Consider the following 19,944-nt stretch of genomic DNA (forward strand, 5'->3'; position numbering starts at 1 on the left):
GTTACAGTCAGATGGGAGTCTCTGGTCTTAATCCGGCGCCTCCTCTCTTACGATTGCCGTCCTCCATGTGTATATGACATCCTACATCATTCACAGTGTCCTACATCGCGTTCCTTTGCAGGCATACTTATGTGCCCTGCCGAGGGCAGAGCTGAGCAGTGTAGTGCACATGTGCCAGCTTTGCCTATGGGACATCGGCGCTCTTTGGCCTATCCTGGCTGATGCGCACCACAATACTCACCAGGGCAGAGAAATGCACTGCATAGGAATGCGATGGACACTTTGTGGACGACAAGGACAAATTGCACCCATCTAATCAATGGGGCCAAGCTCCCACCGCATTTAGTGTAATCGCCTGGAAATGTCCTTACATTTCCACCAACCCATAGTCTTGCATTGAAGCAAACACTTATTTTTTGGCATGTAGGCACAACATGACTACCTAGTACACACAACATGACTACCTAGTACACACCAAGATCTCTAGAGCGTCAGCTTTGTGTGATCAGACTCTCTCGGATGCAGAGAATATGGAGAAGGAAATTTCTCCATCCTGTGAGTCTGTGGAAATCAGACTGTACTCGGGTGACATCCAAGCCCTACGATTTCCATGCACCCATAGACTTGAATGGATGCGTGCCTTCTGATTTGCAATGCAAATCGCAGCATGCTGCATTTTTTTTCTTCTCTTGCTGAATTGGTAGAAAAAAAAAAAAAAAAAAATTATGGAAATTGAGGAGTCGGAGGCTTGGCTTACTGATTCCACAGCCCTGCTTGCAAAGTTGGGGTCCAAGGCTCAAATCCCACCAAGGAGTGTGTATTTTCTCACAGTTTTAGTGGGTTTCATCCCACACTAAAATGAAATACCAACAGGGATAATGTCTGTAAAGTGCTGTGGAATTAATAGCGCTATACAAGTAAAATAAATTTGCAGATATTTTGTGCATATCAGATTTATTCCAGTAAATGGCTGTCGGAGCCCAGTCAGGATACCAATCACAATAGTTTTTTGGGAGTTAACAGAAACTGCAACATATTACTCTGTATTAATATGAGCCTAGAGCAGGACTAAGCAGAGAAATGTGATACAGGGCGCAGACATCATGTTATCCACTCTATAAATACACCAGAGAAGTCATTACGCTGTCATAGCAACCAATGAGACAGATTTTCCACTGTCTTATCTGATGGAGGGTGAAAAGGAGTCTAGTAGTATCAGAAGTAGACAATTTATCAAAAACAAAAACACGTTATATAAAATTATCATGGATAGTGGGTCTGGCCTGCTGGGATCCCACCGACCCACAAACAAAGGGGCACAAGCGCTCAACCACTCATTCTGCAGAGAATTACAGCACAGTCCCATACAAAGTAATGGAGGTTTTCTACATCTCCTGTGTAGGAAACACCATCTCCTCAGATTCATAGGTTTGGTAAAATGTTGCAACTTGGAGCATTTTAGGCTGTGTGCAGGTTCAGTATTTCCTTGCAGAAATTTCTAAAAGGTTTCTGCATCTATTGGCAGCAAAAACAAGTGTTTTTCGTACAGCAATGAAGGCTTTTTTGGAAATAGATTTAAAAAAAAAAAAAAAAAAAAAAGTTTTGTGATGTAATTTCTTGGTTCAGCACCACCACCACCTTTTTCATTCTGATGCAGTGGCATCAGGGTAATGGGATCAGGGCTTGGTGTCAGCAGCTGTTATTGTCACCAAGCCCTAGGCAACGGAAAAGGTGTCAGCCTGACTCCCTCATTACTAAGCCGATAAGTAAACACACACACACACACACACACACACACACACACACATTAACAACGAAGGCACATAGGCTGTAACCATCTGTAACCATCTGTTAATTTAAAAGAAAAAAAAAAAAAAAAAAAAAACAATCGCATGGGCTCCCAAATAATTTTAATAACCAGCAGAGGGGAAGCAGACGGCTGGGGGCTGATGTTAATATTCTGGCAAGGAGCCAACAGCCACAAAGATTCCCAGGCTATTGATATCACCTCACAGCTGTCGGCTTAACCTTTACTGGCTAGTTTACAGGGGGATCCCAGAAAAAAAGTGGATATAGGGTCCCCCTATAAAATCTAACCAGCAAAGGCTAAAAGGCTAGGCAGACAGCTGTGGGTGATGTCAATAGCCTAGGAAGGGGCCATCATGACTATTGGCTCCCTCCCAGACTAAAAACCATCAGCTCTCAGCAACCCCTGAAAAAGTGCATCTATAAGTTGTGCCAAATCTGGCGTTTAGCCTCGCTCTTCTCACTTGCCCTGTAGCGGTGGCAAGTGGGGTTCATATTTGTGGGGGTGATGTCACCTGTCTGCATAAGAAATAATTCATAATGTTCCACGACAATCCTGATGATTGAGAGCAGTCACATCAGTGATCAGACAAAGACCGCCAGCGATACACTGCGGGATTTCCTCCTATCAGTGTATTGCTGGTGGCCGGGTGCAGCAGTCACATCTCCCAATGTGACTGTTCTATATAGGAGATTGCCGAGGGACTCTCGGGATTACATGGACTATGGCGGAAAGGTGAGTATATGTTGGTTTATCATTTAACATTATTTCTAGGAGACAAGGGCATCGGGGATTTAGTGTTAGTTGAGTAATTTTTTATTTTTATTTTTTTTTTTAATGTATGTAATCAATTTATTTTAACTGAACACAGGCTCTGGAATAATAATAATAATAATAATAATAATAATAATAATAATAATAATAATAATAATAATAAATCATAATAATCATCAATAATAATAATACATTTATTCCATGGCGCTTTACATGTGAGGAGGGGTATACATAAAAACAAGTACAATAATCTTAAACAATACAGGTCACAACTGGTACAGGAGGAGAGAGGACCCTGCCCGCGAGAGCTCACAATCTACAAGGGATGGGTGAGGATGCAGTAGGCGAGGGTAGAGCTGGTCGTGCAGCGGTTTGGTCGATCGGTGGTTACTGCAGGTTGTAGGCTTGTCGGAAGAGGTGGGTCTTCAGGTTCTTTTTGAAGGTTTCGATGGTAGGCGAGAGTCTGATACGTTGGGGTAAAGAGAGTTCCAGAGTAGGGGTGATGCGTAGGAGAAATCTTTTATGCGATTGTGGGAAGAGGGGATAAGAGGGGAGTAGAGAAGGAGATCTTGTGAGGATCGGAGGTTGCTTGCAGGAAAGTACCGGGAGACGAGGTCACAGATGTATGGAGGAGACAGGTTGTGGATGGCTCTGTACGTCATGGTTAGGGTTTTGTACTAGAGTCTCTGGGCAATGGGAAGCCAGTGAAGGGACTGACAGAGGGGAGAGGCCAGGGAATAGCGGGGGGACAGGTGGATTAGTCGGGCAGCTGAGTTTAGAATAGATTGGAGGGGTGCGAGAGTGTTAGAGGGGAGGCCACAGAGCAGGAGGTTACAGTAGTCGAGGCGGGAGAAGATGAGAGCATGGACTAGGGTTTTTGCAGATTCTTGGTTTAGGAATGTACGGATACGTGAAATATATTTTTGAGTTGAAGGCGGCAGGAAGTGGAAAGGGCTTGGATAAACGGTTTGAAGGAGAGATCAGTTGACTATGCCTCCCATCAACAGCACCTGCTTTTACAGTTATCAGGCTAAGTGCACATGTTGCAGAATTACCGCGGAAATTTCTGTGGCAATTCTGCAACTCCTGCCGTGGGTATATCGCATGCGGAATTGGCATGCATATTCCTTGCGTTTTGCAAGCATAATTAGCTTGCAGAATGCTAGCGTTTTCCAAGCTATCTGTAGCATCGCTTGGAAAACTGATTGATAGTGTTTGACAAGTGTGACCAACTTTTTACTATTGATGCTGCCTATGCAGCATCAATAGTAAAAAGATATGTTAAAAATAATAAAAATTAAAAAAAAAAAAAGCCGGATTACTCACCGGTAATGCTCTTTTAATGAGTCCACGACAGCACCCCACATGAGAGAGAGGGATCCGCCCCATAGGAACAGGAAACCTACAGAATAAAAGGAGGCGGTCCCCTCTCCTCCTCAGTTTAGTTTACAGAGTACAAAAAGGGAACCGCAAAAGCTTTAGTATTAATTCTTATTCAGCAACATAAATATCTTAAACTCTATACAACCATTATTTGTGAATTTAAAAGGAAGAGCTGTGCATAACTTAGGGAGGGTAGTAAATGGGTGCTGTCGTGGACTCATTAAAAGAGCATTACCGGTGAGTAATCCGGCTTTTTACCCTTCGCCACGACAGCACCCCACATGAGAGATTTTCAGAGATTCATTATTTGGGTGGGATTACTGTATTAAGAACAGCTCTACCAAAGGTTAGATCAGAAGATGTAGATAGATCAAGTCTATAATGGTTGTAAAAGGTAGAAGGTGTAGACCAAGTTGCGGCCTTACATATTAAATGGATCGGTACATCTGCTTGTTCCGCCCAGGAGGAAGCCATGGCTCGTGTTGAGTGCGCTTTAATACCCGCTGGAGGAATCTCGCCTTTTGATGTATAGGCCAAGCAGATAGCATCTCTAATCCATCGAGATATGGTAGCTCTCGTGACCCCATGTCCTTTCTTGTGGCCCTGAAAGGAGATAAACAGAGCCCTACTCTCCCACTCTCCCTCCATGTCTGACACCTTTCTATATAGGTCAGGATGGCTCTTCTGACATCTAAGGTGTGGAATTTATGCTGTTCTGGAGTTACAGGTGAATCAAAAAAGGAAGGGAGAAATATCTCTTGGGACCTGTGGTAGGTGGACGCTACCTTAGGGAGGTATGAGGGGTCTGGTTTTAGGACTATCCGATCATGGAATATCAGTAAGAAGGGTGGGTCTACTGATAGGGCCTGGATGTCGCTAACCCGTCTAGCTGAGGTTAGGGCTACCAAGAGGGCTACTTTATATGTCAGGATTTTTAAAGGTATTGAATCTAGTGGCTCAAATGGGGAGCTGGTTAAGGCCTCTAGCACTAGATTTAAATCCCACGGAGGTAGACGGGGAATATGGACCGGTTTACTACGTTCACAAGATTTTATGAATCTGGAGATCCACCTATTAGCTGCTCTATTGCATCCATATAGGGCTCCTAATGCCGAGACCTGAACTCTTAAGGTGTTTACAGATAACCCCAACTCTCGGCCTTTTTGCAAGAACTCTAGAATAGGTGTGACTGGAACTTGCTTAGTGAACGGTACCGTGTAAAAGTCTAAGAATTTATTCCATACCCTACTATATATCAGGGTGGTAGATCTTTTCCTGCTCAATAAGAGGGTGTTTACTAGTTCTGCTGAGAACCCTCTTGATCTTAGTAGTTGCCTCTCAAATTCCACGCCGTCAAGTGAAGACCTTTCACTTGCGGGTGGAAAAAGGGGCCTTGGGACAGCAGCTTCTTGTCTGATGGGAGAATCCATGGATCGCATAGGCACATGGTCTAGAGACAAGAGAACCATGGTCTTTTCGGCCAGAATGGTGCAATGAGGATCACTCTTGCTTGTTCCCTCCTGATTTTTCTGATCACTAGAGGAATCAGAGACATCGGAGGAAAGGCGTATGCCAGCTGGAACCTCCAAGGATGGTGGAGAGAGTCCAACATATCTGGGTGATCCATGGCGTTCAGGGAAGCGAACCTTCTTACTTGCCGGTTGTCTTTTGTGGCAAATAGGTCGATTTGTGGTATCCCCCATGATTCTGTTATCATACTGAATATGGATCTGTTTAAGGTCCATTCCCCTTGACGTAACTCGTTTCGGCTGAGGTAGTCTGCCCTGATGTTCTCTACACCTCTGATGTGCAGGGCTGTTAGGGATGTTAGATGAGTCTCTGCCAGCTGGAAGATGTCTGCAGCTATGGTTATTAGACTTCCTGACCTTGTACCACCCTGACGGTTCACATATGCCACTGTGGTGGAATTGTCCGAGTAAATTCTTACATTTGCTCCTTGAATCTGCGGGAGAAAGTGATTTAAGGCATATTCTACCGCTTTTAACTCCTTCCAATTGGAGGAATATGACAATTCTGCCTGGTCCCAAGTATCTTGGGCCAGACTGTCTTTCATATGTGCTCCCCACCCAATAGGGCTGGCGTCGGTGGTAATTATTTTAGACGGGTCTATTATCCATGGTACACCCTCTGAGAGGTGGTCCATGTCTAGCCACCAGGATAGTGATTCTAAGACATCTTTGGAAAGAGTTATTCTGCTTTCTAGATGTCCGTCTTTTCCCTGAGCCGACAATACCTCATACTGTAATTGACGAGTATGAAATTGTGCCCATGGTACAGCAGGGATACATGATGATAATGACCCCAGTAAAGACATGCCCTTCCTTAATGTCATGTAGGGGTTGCGTATTGCGTCTGATACCCTTGATTGTATAGTCAGTTTCTTTGCCTGGGGGAGGAAGCATCTCTGACTTACGGAGTCTAGCTGGATTCCTAGAAATGTCTGGACAGTTTCTGGATTCAGCCGGGATTTTTCGAAGTTGACGATCCAACCTAACTCCTGTAGGGACGAGATCGTATTAGATAGACGGGTTTTACACTGAAGCATAGAGTTTCCCACCACTAGAAAGTCATCTAGGTAGGGTATTATCAAGGTATCTCGTTGACGTAGATGAGCCATCACTTCTAATATATCACCTTAGTGAAGATGCGGGGAGCCATAGAAAGCCCAAATGGCATTGCAACATACTGAAAGTGACGAACCTGTCCTTCCAGGGTGACTGCTACCCTTAGATACTTTTGATGTTCGGCATGTATGGGAAGATGATAATAGGCATCCTTTAAGTCTATTCCGGCCATGACACACCTAGGAAACAAGAGTTTTATGGTTGAACTAATGGATTCCATTTTGAAGGTATGATTACGCAGGAAGGCGTTTAATCTTTTGAGATTTATGATGGTTCTAAATGAACAATCAGGCTTATTGATCAAGAATAAAGGGGAATAGAACCCCTTCCCTTCTTGATCCTGGGGAACTTCTATCAGGACTTTTTTAGACAGAAGAGATAGGATCTCTGATTCCAGAGCCCTTTGTTGGTCTTGACCTTTTGGAGATGTTACTATAAAGGAATCCCAAGGGATTCGGTCAAATTCCAATTTTAGGCCGTATTGTACAATGTCCAGAATCCACTGGCTGGATGTTATTTGTTCCCATCTGGGGAGGAAGAATTTTAATCTGCCGCCCACCTCCTGGTTAGCGGTATTTGCGTTTCGGGTTATGGGACCCGCTAAAAAAGGCACCTTTTTGCTTCGGGTCCTTCGACTCCCATCGCTCCCTTTGTTCGAACGGCTTGTTCCTGGTAAAGGGACGTCTTCTGAAGGCTCTCCTGTAGGATGGAAGATACTGGTTAGGGAAGCCTTTTTTCCTTTCTCCTGCTTTACTCAGGAGTTCATCCAGCGCTTTTCCAAAAAGGAACTCACCCTGGCAGGGGATCGCACAAAGTTTTGCTTTGGCCTGTGCGTCCCCTTTCCAGTTCTTTAGCCAGAGTGCTCGCCGGGCTGTGTTCACTAGGCCGGCTGACCTGGCTGCTAGGCGTAGCGAATCCACAGAGGCATCAGCCAGGAATGCTACTGCTTCTTTGATTAGAGGGAATTTCGGCAGGATTGACTCTCTCGAAGTTCTACCTCTAATCTGTTCCTCCAGTTGCTCCATCCACACTAGTAGTGACCTCGCAGTGCAGGTACTAGATATGGCGGGCCTGAACGCCCCCGTGTTGGCTTCCCACGACCTTTTTAGTAAAGCTTCCGCTTTACGGTCCAGCGGGTCTGTCAGGACTCCTGAATCCTCCACCGGTAAGACCGACTGTTTGGTTGTGGAGGCTACAGCGGCATCAACCTTCGGCACCTTTGACCAGGTATTTAGCTCCTCGTCGCTGAAGGGATAGCGTCTTTTAGAGGATGATGGTAGAAAACCTCTATTTTGCTTATCCCACTCTTTTTTTACTATTTCTTTAATAGTTTTTATGACGGGGAAGGACCTACGTTTCCTCTGTCCTAACCCCGCGAACATGATGTCCTGAGCAGATTTACTTTCTTTCTCATCTGAGCACCCCATCGTTCTGATGGAGTCATTATGTTTTCCTGCCGTAAGGTTTGCATGATACACTCCGAACACAGTTTTTTAACATAATCATCCGGGAGGGGCTGCGTACATAAAGCACATTCCTTGTGCTTGGACTTGTGTGTCCTTTTCTTAGTCTAGAGGAAAGATACAGGAGGAACATATATCAGCATATAGGAAGAGACTCTTTCAAAAACTCACCCAGTGAAGCTGACAGGTACCGGTTCTGGAGGCGGATTTCGTTTGGTGGTAGAACCCTTCTCTGGAGGTCGACCACCACTCTTTGTGCTGCTCCTAGCGCTTCTCTCCTTGCTAGGAGAACGCTGTTGCACTGCGGGCAAGTGCGCATCGTCGGCCGGTGAAGCCATCTTACACACACCGGCCCGACGCTAGCGCTGCATTTTTGAATCTGCCGCCCATTCTCCTGCCTCCCCGGACCAACCCGGAAGTGCTCCAGCGACTTCCGGGTTAGACGCGCCGCTCTCACTCACCATGCGGCGGCTAGGGATATTAAGCCGGCCGCAGCAGCGCGCGCGTCCTCACGGTGCCGGGCGGACCCACGGTGACCGGACCCGGACCGTGGATGCTTGGCCAGACGAGGGGGGAGGCTGCAAGCAGGGGCTCCCCCGCCGCTGCTTCTGGAACCGCAGCCCCTGCCGTTCCCTCAGATACCGACGCAGGCGGGTGCATGGCCCAGGGATCCTCTTCATCTGTAGGTAAGCTGGGTCCCTGTAGGAACAGGAAACCTAAAACTGAGGAGGAGAGGGGACCGCCTCCTTTTATTCTGTAGGTTTCCTGTTCCTATGGGGCGGATCCCTCTCTCTCATGTGGGGTGCTGTCGTGGCGAAGGGTAAAATGGTTATACTCACCTTCTGATGGCCCCCCGATCTCCTCAGCGGTGCACGCAGCGGCTTGGCTTCCGTTCCTATAGATGCTTTGTGTTCAGGACCTGCGATGACGTCACGGTCACGTGACGTCATTGCAGGTCCTTCACACAAAGCATCCATGGGAACGGAAGCGGCCGCGTGCACCGCTGAGAGGCGGGAAGACTCTGGGGGCCATCAGAAGGTGATTATATCACTATTTTTTTTTTTATTTTAATTATTTTTTTTTTTACCAATTATATGGTGCCCAGTCTGTGGAGGAGAGTCTCCTCTCCTCCACACTGGGTACCAACCGCACATGCGGGAAGTAAGCGGATCAATGCATTCCTAGGTGTGTGGAAGCCCCGCGATTCCGCAAATTTAATGAACATGCTGCGTTTTTTTCTGGAAAGCGTTTCCGCTCAGGAAAACAATGCAGCATGTGCACAAAAAAAATGCGGATTGCATTCTATTAAATAGGATGCTTAATGTGAGCGCTTTTTTCGTGGTTTTATAGCGTTTTTATAACGAAAAACCGCGAAAAAAAAAAAGCGACGTGTGCACACAGCCTCAGTGATAACAGACGTAGCTCGATGGGAGCAGTAGTCTCATCAGCCCATGCCTGCTGACCTGAAGTAAGCTTTTTACCGCGGATCACCACATCTGACAGCATGGCCCTGCAGTGCCCTTACTGGTGGTAGCGTTACCGCCAATAAGAACCTCCATGCCGGTGTTTCCCACGCTGTGACACAGATGCCAGCGTAGGAAACACCATAGGAAGCAGGTAAAAACGCAAACAAAAACTCAGCAAATCCACAAACATTTTTATACCTGCATTTTTGCTGTGGATTTGACTGACAACGGGTGAAAAACGCTGCAGAAACGCAAAAAAGAATTGACAAAAAAAAAAAAAAAAAAAGGACAGCACTTCAGGATTGTCATTGAATTAGTTTGCATAAGACTCATTTCTGAGTAAAAAAAAAAATGCATCAAAAACACAATATGTGCACACAGCCTAAAGGTTTGCTTACACAGATTGAATGGTGGCACTAAAGGATCTTCAGATCAGTAAATACTGATCAACAGTCATTTAAAGGAGACTTGTGTGCTAAAGCTGTAAGGCCGCTTTGCAGCAGCAAAGATGGTTGTGGAAAGAGCATTCCTAGGATCTCGCGTTCACAATAGAGCAAAAATTATGACAAAAGTTCTTGTCAACGCAAGAACGGATGGGTAACGTGACGCCACAGTCTATTAGACTATGAAAAGGGGCAAGCACTCCTCCGCATAGTGGAACAACGCAGATACAGAGATTGTGCTTCAGCTTTCAGCAAAAAAAACATTTTGCTTGTTCTGGACTCACAGCCACAATGCTTGTATAATGTCCACCATGCTACATTCTGCCCCTATCCTTCAGAGAAAGAATAGGAACCCATCTCTTGTCTCCGTGTGTGCTGTGTAAAGGAGACAATATATTAGCTACTTTCCACCCACTAGCTCACATAATGGCCAGAAATAGTATTAACACACTCACACTTATTCAGAGAAAGTTACCTTTCAATGGAATTTTTCACCATGTGTGTCACCTAATCTGAGAGCAGCAGAATGTAGAAACAAGACCTCGATTCCAGCACTGGGTCATGTGTTACTGGGCTGCTTGTTGTAGTTTTGATAATATTCTGCTGAAAAAACACAGATTTTATAAGTAGGGAACTAGTAAGCTGTTGCCTGGTGTCCAAGCTCTGAATTGGCAGCTTTCTGTGTACACTGTGCATAGGCAGAAAGCTGCCAATTACTGGGCGGGAGATGTACAGAGCTCAGAATCAGAATTTTGTTTTTCCTGGTCCAAAACGAAATGTGAAAAGCTACTGTATACGTAGCCTTACATGCTGCCCACAGAAGGAGAAGTCGGGATATCGATGTGGTTGCCACAGAGACATGGAGGAAAAGCATGAAAACAAAAGCTTGTATTGTATGAGATTTGGGTATTTTTGGTGGCAAAAAAATCCATGTGAAAATCCTTTGACAGTCTTTAGCAGGAGTTAAAGCAAAAATAAAATAAAAACACCAAACTCTAAACTCTGCCTGCAGCATTCCGGTCCGATTTACGGACGAGATCAGGTTTGTTATATGGCAGCCAGTTTCTGCACCCATCAGCAATGCGGAAAAAGCAGGGTGCTGCGCACAGATCCATTCACGTTCCCAACTACAGGACATGACAGGCTCAGAGAATGCCAGAGTTCATTGAAACCCAGCCTTAGGCCATGTTCACACGTTCAATATTTTACCTCAGTATGTGTAAGCCAAACCCAGGCGTGGGTGAGAAATACAGAAGTGGTGACGTGTTTCTATTATACTTTTCCTCTGACTGTTCCACTCCTGGTTTTGGCTTACAAATACTGAACATCTGAACGTGGCCTAAGGGTGGTTTTACACTAGCTGATGGTAGCCATTAAACAACTGCTGACTGATTTCTATGTAGCCGATCAGCAGTCGTTAATAGCCCACTTACACAGGCTGACCGCATTTCCAGAATACAATAGTTGTGTGTGCGCGCATAGGCTCATTGCTGGACTGTGCTGCTGAGAACAAGCTTAAAACGTAATTCCACCATAAGGGTATGTGCACACGTTGCAGGTTTTGCTGTGAATCCACAGTGGATTGGCCGCTGTGGATTCGCAGCTGTTTTCCATGAGTTTACAATACCATGTAACCTATGTCACATGTAAACCTATGGAAAACAAAATCCGCAGTGCACATGCTGCAGAAAAAAACACGCGGAAACGTAGCATTGTTTATGCCGCAGCATGTCAATTCTTTGTGTGGATTCCGCAGTGGTTTACACCTGCTCCATAATAGGAATCCGCACAAAATCAGCAAAAAAAAAAGAAACGGTAAGTCTGCAGTGCGGTTTACCTGCGGATTTTCCAAAATCAGTCCGGAAAAATCTGCACCACTTTCTGCAATGTGTGCACGTGGCCTAAGGGTACCGTCTCACAGTGGCACTTTGGTCACTACGACGGCACGATCCGTGACGTTGCAGCGATATACATACGATCTCGCTGTGTCTGACACGCTACTGCGATCAGGGACCCCGCTGAGAATCGTACGTCGTAGCAGATCGTTTGAAACTTTCTTTCATCGCTGGATCACCCGCTGTCATCGCTGGATCGGTGTGACACCGATCCAGCGATGCGTTCGCTTGTATCCAGGGTAAACATCAGGTTACTAAGCGCAGGGCCGCGCTTAGTAACCCGATGTTTACCCTGGTTACCATTGTAAATGTAAAAAAAAAAAAAAAAACACTACATACTTACATTCCGGTGTCTGTCACGTCCCTCGCCGTCATCTTCCCGCACTGACTGTAAGCGCCGGCCGTAAAGCACAGCACAGCGGTGACGTCACTGCTCTGCTTTACGGCCGGCACTGACACAGTCAGTGCGGGAAGCTGATGGCGGGGAGACGCGACAGACACCGGAATGTGAGTATGTAGTGGGTTTTTTTTTTACATTTACAATGGTAACCAGGGTAAACATCGGGTTACTAAGCGCGGCCCTGCGCTTAGTAACCCGATGTTTACCCTGGTTACCCGGGGACTTCGGCATCGTTGGTCGCTGGAGAGCTGTCTGTGTGACAGCTCTCCAGCGATCACACAACGACTTACCAACGATCACGGCCAGGTCGTATCGCTGGTCGTGATAGTTGGTAAATTGTTTAGTGTAACGGTACCCTTAGAACGTGCCAAATTTTTGGTGCCCTTGGCAGCCGGTTTACACTGGACAATGGGATTATTCCTAGGACTGCTACTAATAGTGATCAGTGGAAATGCAGACCAGCAATTAGCCAAAGGGATTACAAAGCGCCTCTAGGACAGTGCGTGGATCACCATGAAATTCCCCATTTCCATTATAGCAGAGCTCAAAAAGAGAAGAAAAAAAAACATAGGGGAAAAAAAACAAACAAACAAAAAAAAACACCAAGAAGCCTTTGGAGCTCAAAACAAAATCTAGAACTCAAATAAAACTGACGTCAATGGAGAACAGATTTCACGCAGCTTCAGGAGGCTGCTTGGGTACAATTTCACCTTTCATTATAGTTTAATTAAAAAGAAAAAAAAAAAAAAAAAGGCAAATTCCTATGGGAATATTCATAGAGATTTTAGTATGTGTTATGCACTGACATCTGACGACAAAAAGAAAGAAAAAAAAAAAAAAAAATCAACTTTCATCATCTATAGTGGGAGATCTGCGTTTCACTTATTTGTGTTGTGGATGTGCACACAATCCGGAAATGGCGGTGCTTTGGATGTGCTGCTGTTTATTGAACGCAGGTGAATCCGCATGTGTTCAGTGAACTGTGCGGAATCACAGCGTCCAATACATTGTACGGGTGACATTTATATTGCGGAAAATGCTGCGGTCTGGAAAGACACACCACATGTCAGTCTCTGCAGGTGATCTGCAGGCGTCTGGACACATAGTGGGCATGGGATTTCTTGAAACATCTGGTCAAGTATGCAGCACTTACTGATCGTGTGCACATACCCTTACAGTGGACGGCTAATAGCGGAGCTTTTCTATGCAGACTGACAGAGAAGGGGGCTGGCTTAGTGACTGAAGTAGGACTGTCCCTTTCGTACACATCACCAACACAGAGGGACTGCTCTTCTGTGTCATATCCATGCCAGGACACCAGGTTTTTGCCACCCAATATATAAACACCGTAAGGTTGACCGAGATCCTGATTCCAGCAGTGTGTCATTTACTGGACTTTCTATAATTTTTTTTTTTTTTTAATCAAAAGAAAATCACTGTTCTATCAGCAAGAGGTTATTACTAGTATACCTGCTGCCATGTAGTCCTCCATGTTCATGAGTGGTGCATAACCCCCACCCCCATCACTGGCTGGCAGCTTTCTGTGTACACTGTGCATAGGCAGAAAGCTGCCAATCAGTGGTGTGGGTGGGGTTATACAGAGCACAGCATTCATAACACTCAGTTCCGCAGTGGCAAACAGTGATTTTAAGAAAAATACATAAAATATCCCCGTCAGTGACACATTGCTGTAATCAAGGTCACTGCCCCTACAGTAGTGCAGTCTGCAGCCCAAGGAGCACACAGCCAGCAACGCAGTTCTGTGCAGAGCCCCCGTGGTCACAAAAATGCTTATCTGACAGGTTACCTTTATGTAGCAGCAGGGGCTGGCGAGTGAGATGAATCAGCTATCCGATACAGTTCAGACAGAATCAGCATAGGGTTTAAAGAGATAATTAAATTGACAAATGGCAAATAGACCCCCAACTAAAGATTCTGAGATTAATAAAATATAACTTTTAATGAATAAATTATAATGGTAATAATAAGAGGTGTGCTCAATAAAAATACAGAGTCCACAGTAGTTACTGATGGCCTATTGATCATACAAGATAGACGTAATCCCTCCGTATGCAGTGTGGCTGCTAACTGCTGGGGGCCATTGCTACAAGGGTAAGTATAAGGCCGGCGTCACACTGGCGAGTTTTACGGACGTAAGAGCGCAGAAACTACGTCCGTAAAACTCGCATAACATACGGCACAATTATTCTCAATGGGGCTGCTCCTATTAGCCGTATATTACGGTTCAGTATTATACGGCTTTCTACGGCCGTACAAAATCGCAGCATGCTGCGTTTGTCAGCGTACTGCGCAAAAAAATCGCCAATGAAAGTCTATGGGGGCGTGAAAAATACGGATTCCACACTGACCAGCAGTGTGACTTGCGAGAAATACGCAGCGGTGTTAGTGAAAAGTCGGTAATTCAATTGCCGGCTTTTAATTTCTCCTGCACAAACCCGACAGGATATGAGACATGGTTTACATACAGTAAACCATCTCATATCCCCTTTTTTTTTGCATATTCCACATTACTAATGTTAGTAGTGTGTATGTGCAAAATTTCAGCGCTGTAGCTGCTGAAATAAAGGGTTAAATGGCGGAAAAAATTGGCGTGGGCTCCCGCGCAATTTTCTCCGCCAGAATGGTAAAGCCAGTGACTGAGGGCAGATATTAATAGCCAGGAGAGGGTCCATGGTTATTGGCCCCCCCGTGGCTACAAACATCTGCCCCCAGCCACCCCAGAAAAGGCACATCTGGAAGATGCGCCTATTCTGGCACTTGGCCACTCTCTTCCCACTCCCTGTAGCGGTGGGATATGGGGTAATGAAGGGTTAATGCCACCTTGCTATTGTAAGGTGACATTAAGCCAGATTAATAAAGGAGAGGCGTCAATTATGACACCTATCCATTATTAATCCAATTGTAGGAAAGGGTTAAAAAACACACACACACATGATTTAAAAGTATTTTAATGAAAAAAACACAGCGGTTGTTGTAATAATTTATTGTACTCTCAGTCCATCAGGAACACCCTCGCTTGGAAAAATAATAAACGCACAAGATACATACCTTCTGCTGTCAGATCAGGTCCCACGAAGTAATCCATCTGAAGGGGTTAACTAATATTACAGGCAGAGCTGCGATAATCCACTCGCTCGTACCTGTAATCCCCGGGTGCTGAAAGGAAAGCAGTGATCTATACTTACATTCAGTTGCGGTGATGCGCCCCTGCTGGATGTTCTCATGAACTGCAGCCTGGGAACTTTTTCCCACGCTACAGGTCATATGAGGACATCCACCAGGGGGCGCATCACCGCGAATGAATGAAATGTAGGTCAATGACCTACATTTCCTTCAGTCGCGGTGATGCGCCCCCTGGTGGATGTCCTCATATGACCTGTAGCGTGGGAAAAAGTTCCCAGGCTGCAGTTCATGAGAACATCCAGCAGGGGCGCATCACCGCAACTGAATGTAAGTATAGATCACTGCTTTCCTTTCAGCACCCGGGGATTACAGGTACGAGCGAGTGGATTATCGCAGCTCTGCCTGTAATATTAGTTAACCCCTTCAGATGGATTACTTCGTGGGACCTGATCTGACAGCAGAAGGTATGTATCTTGTGCGTTTATTATTTTTCCAAGCGAGGGTGTTCCTGATGGACTGAGAGTACAATAAATTATTACAACAACCGCTGTGTTTTTTTCATTAAAATACTTTTAAATCATGTGTGTGTGTGTTTTTTAACCCTTTCCTACAATTGGATTAATAATGGATAGGTGTCATAATTGACGCCTCTCCTTTATTAATCTGGCTTAATGTCACCTTACAATAGCAAGGTGGCATTAACCCTTCATTACCCCATATCCCACCGCTACAGGGAGTGGGAAGAGAGTGGCCAAGTGCCAGAATAGGCGCATCTTCCAGATGTGCCTTTTCTGGGGTGGCTGGGGGCAGATGTTTGTAGCCAGGGGGGGGCCAATAACCAAGGACCCTCTCCTGGCTATTAATATCTGCCCTCAGTCACTGGCTTTACCATTCTGGCGGAGAAAATTGCGCGGGAGCCCACGCCAATTTTTTCCGCCATTTAACCCTTTATTTCAGCAGCTACAGCGCTGAAATTTTGCACATACACACTACTAACATTAGTAGTGTGGAATATGCAAAAAAAATGGGGATATGAGATGGTTTACTGTATGTAAACCATGTCTCATATCCTGTCGGGTTTGTGCAGGAGAAATGAGAAGCCGGCAATTGAATTACCGGCTTTTAACACATATCGCGCTGAATGAAATCTAAATACAGAATATATATATATGTGTCTCAATGACATATATATATATATATACTGTATATATGTTTTCCCGAACATTTGAGCACATAAATCCATTAGATGTCGGTTTTGCAAGCCTGCGCGAAAATCTCGCAGTACGGATGCCATACGGATTACATACGGAGGATGCCATGCGCAAAATACGCTGACACACCCTGACTACGGATCACTATTTTGGGAACATTTCACCGTATTTCGGCCGTATTACGGCCGTAAAATACGGACCGTATTGTCTTACGCCGAGTGTGACGCCGGCCTTAGGAGATTCTTCCCTATTGTGGGATTTGGAACCTCATTTCCCTAAAGAAGCCAGCAATGGCGAAACATGTCGGGGGGGCAGACAGCTGTTTGGTTTTAGACCAGATAGTCCACATTATTGTAAAACGCCATAGGAGTGGTCCGTGGCCACCAAGGCTAAAAACCTATAATAACTGATGTCCTAAAAGCTGTAGAAAGGCTTCACATGGGGAGGTACTGAATAATACTTACCATACCCCATAAAGGCTAATCAGCCAGTGAAATAAGTCACCATAACTCGCATAAAAGGGAGGAATTAAATAATACCTACCCCATGTGAGATCGCCTGTCAATATCAGATTCTACAATAATAGGGAAGAATCTCCTAATACTTACCCTTGTAGCAATGGCCCCCAGCAGTTAGCAGCCACACTGCATGAGGAAGAATGGTGTCCATCTTGTATGATCAATACATCAACTAAGACATCAATAACTGCTGTGGACCCTATTTTTAATGAGCACAATTCTTATTATTACCATTATAATTTATCAATCTCAGAATCTTTAGTTAGGGTCTATTTGCCATTCGGCAATTTGATAATTAGATGAGAGAATCAGGCAGATTATGATAATGTCACTCGGATCCCACTGTTGGAGTTTGAGCCAAGTGTCAGTTTACTGTGATCTGATTCTCTCGCATGATAAAATCATATCACATGCGGAGGAGATGGAGAACTGCATTTCTCCACTGTTTGAGTCCACAGATGTCTGACTGCACTGGGATGACATCTGAGTGCAGTCTGATGTTTCACATACACCCATAGACTTATATGGGTGAGCGTGGTGCGGATGCACTCGCCGCATGCTGCGATTTGTTTTTTCATGCCGAGTCGGCATGCGAAAAAAAAAAAAAAAAAGTGCTAGTCAGTAGCGGCCCATAATTTAAACATTGGTCCGAGTGCCATCCGATAAATAAACTAGTGTGAACAAGCCCTCAGCAAAGTAATAAAAGGACACAGCAGTACATTGTTAATCTGAGGACTGACTGTCAGGTTTAGATGCCCTTTCATCTTGCTGGATTGACAGCGGCGATGTAGCACATGATACTGAGTAAGATTCACTTAGAATAAGAGATGCAACAAGAACACAGTGCTTCACATAGCAATGGCCTTTAGGTCACTGCGAACATCCCCAAGAAAATCTCCCAAGACCCCAGCACACGTCACATGCCCCTGAATCACAAGACGAAGGAATCAAAGCCATGCAGCGCTATCGGAATCGCAAACATACATAATGGGATCCGTTACCTAGGCTTCCATTGTACGAGGTGACTAAGGCTGTAATATAGACGGTTATTCTGTTACTGTCCAATACGCTGAACATTTAACATATTAACCGAGATGCGGCAGATATCCAGAATGACGTGCAAATAAATAAAAAAAGTAACCGGAGAACAGAGGAAATTTACTGATCGCTGGAGGACCAACTGCAGAGACCCCCTGTAATTACTGAAAGTGGACTCTGGAAAGGGCAGAGAAAGCAGAAGATTAATGGAGTGAAGTGGAGCATGCCCACTTCTGCCCCGTACAGGACAGCTCTCTGCAGAGGCCGGACCCCGGCGATCACCAGGTATTCCTAGAAGACAGTCACAGTTTTTTGTTTCTCAGTGTAAACAGCCCATCCAGTATCTGACATACACCCCTCGTGCTTTGTCACTTAGCAAAACCCCTGCAGACCAATTCCAGACCTGTATCTTTTTATTTAAAGGGAAAGTTCACGCAACAACTTTAACCCATAGACAGCTGTGACATGATGTACACGCATGTAACCGATACAGCCAATCACTGGCCTTGGGGGATGACGGGTGTATGTACAACATGTGACCAATGCAGCCAATCACTGGCCTCGGGGATGACGGGTGCATGAACAACACGTGACCAATGCAGCCAATCACTGGCCTTGGGGGATGACGGGTGTATGTACAACATGTGACCAATGCAGCCAATCACTGGCCTCGGGGATGACGGGTGCATGAACAACATGTGACCAATGCAGCCAATCACTGGCCTCGGGGATGACGAGTGCATGTACAACACGTGACCAATGCTGCCAATCACTGGCCTTGGGGATGACGAGTGTATGTACAACATGTGATCGATGCTGCCAATCACTGGTCTCGGGGGCTGCATGAATGTACAATATGTGACCAATGCAGCCAATCACTGGTCTCGGGGATGACAGGTGCATGTACAGTATGTGACCGATGCAGCCAATCACTGGCCTCAGGGTGCTGGATGGGTGTACAGCATATGACCAGAGAGCCCTGAAATTGACTGGCTCACTAGCGGGGCACCATAGACGAGGACCCCCAGAGTGTCAGTGCGGGGTTACAAGCAGTCTTCATTTTTTACCTTCTCACAGAAGACTACCAGAGCCTATACATGCAGCCATAATAATGGCTATGCCCCCCCCCCCCCCCACACACACACACACGGTGGCACCTGCAGTGCCCACACCACAAGTTATGCCAACAGGTAAGATCCAACGCAAAACAGCACTGGCAACCCGATTCCTGCCACTGCCCTGGGACCAGAGGAGACTGGAGCAGTGACAGTGATGGACAGGGCAGGCATACATGCCACAGCCAGTGCTGACAGAGCACCACACACTTGTAGCTGCAGGCCATCCTGGAACTAGTAGTTCCCCTGCAGCAACAAGTGTGCGCACTCCACTACCGTACAGCCCACCATCTTACCGAGCTCCCCGGCAGTCAGATCGGCCTCCGGTCCCCCGGGACTCCCGCTGTACGTCTGCTTAATGTCCCGGAAGAATTTCTTAGTGTCCCGCAGATTCTGGTGCAGCCTGGCCAGGTGCTTATTATAATGGGCGAAGCCTCGGCCTAACTCCCGCTGCAGGGAGCCGGAGCCCCCCGAGGAGCTGTGCCGGCGGTCGCCTTCCTCCATTGCCGGTCAGCCAGTGCCCTGCCTGCACCCGCACACTCCGCGGCCGGCCACCAAGCCACACAACAACAAGCAGAGCACTGCCCATGGGACGGAACCTTTATCATCAGCGCCCGGGGCTGAGGCGGGCAGCAACCCCGA

General features: G+C 46.0%; 2 protein-coding genes across 2 annotated transcripts in view; both read right to left on the reverse strand.

The window, feature by feature from the left end:
• DSTYK (dual serine/threonine and tyrosine protein kinase) overlaps positions 1–19,944 on the reverse strand; it is a 99,104-nt gene extending 79,160 nt beyond the window's left edge. Inside the window, exon 1 of the mRNA XM_077295089.1 lies at positions 19,599–19,944. Within this exon, the coding sequence (XP_077151204.1) occupies positions 19,599–19,806 (208 nt within the window). The 5' untranslated portion in view covers positions 19,807–19,944. The remainder of the gene's footprint in view (positions 1–19,598) is intronic.
• Positions 6,608–8,036, reverse strand: LOC143817359 (uncharacterized). Its single transcript, XM_077298732.1, has 2 exons — positions 7,403–8,036; positions 6,608–7,308 (listed from the first exon to the last, which is right to left on the reverse strand). Exons 1-2 carry the CDS (start codon positions 8,034–8,036, stop codon positions 6,608–6,610), a joined length of 1,335 nt encoding a protein of 444 aa, XP_077154847.1.

The sequence above is a fragment of the Ranitomeya variabilis genome, chromosome 3, assembly GCF_051348905.1.
Source record: "Ranitomeya variabilis isolate aRanVar5 chromosome 3, aRanVar5.hap1, whole genome shotgun sequence".
NCBI lineage: Eukaryota > Metazoa > Chordata > Amphibia > Anura > Dendrobatidae > Ranitomeya > Ranitomeya variabilis.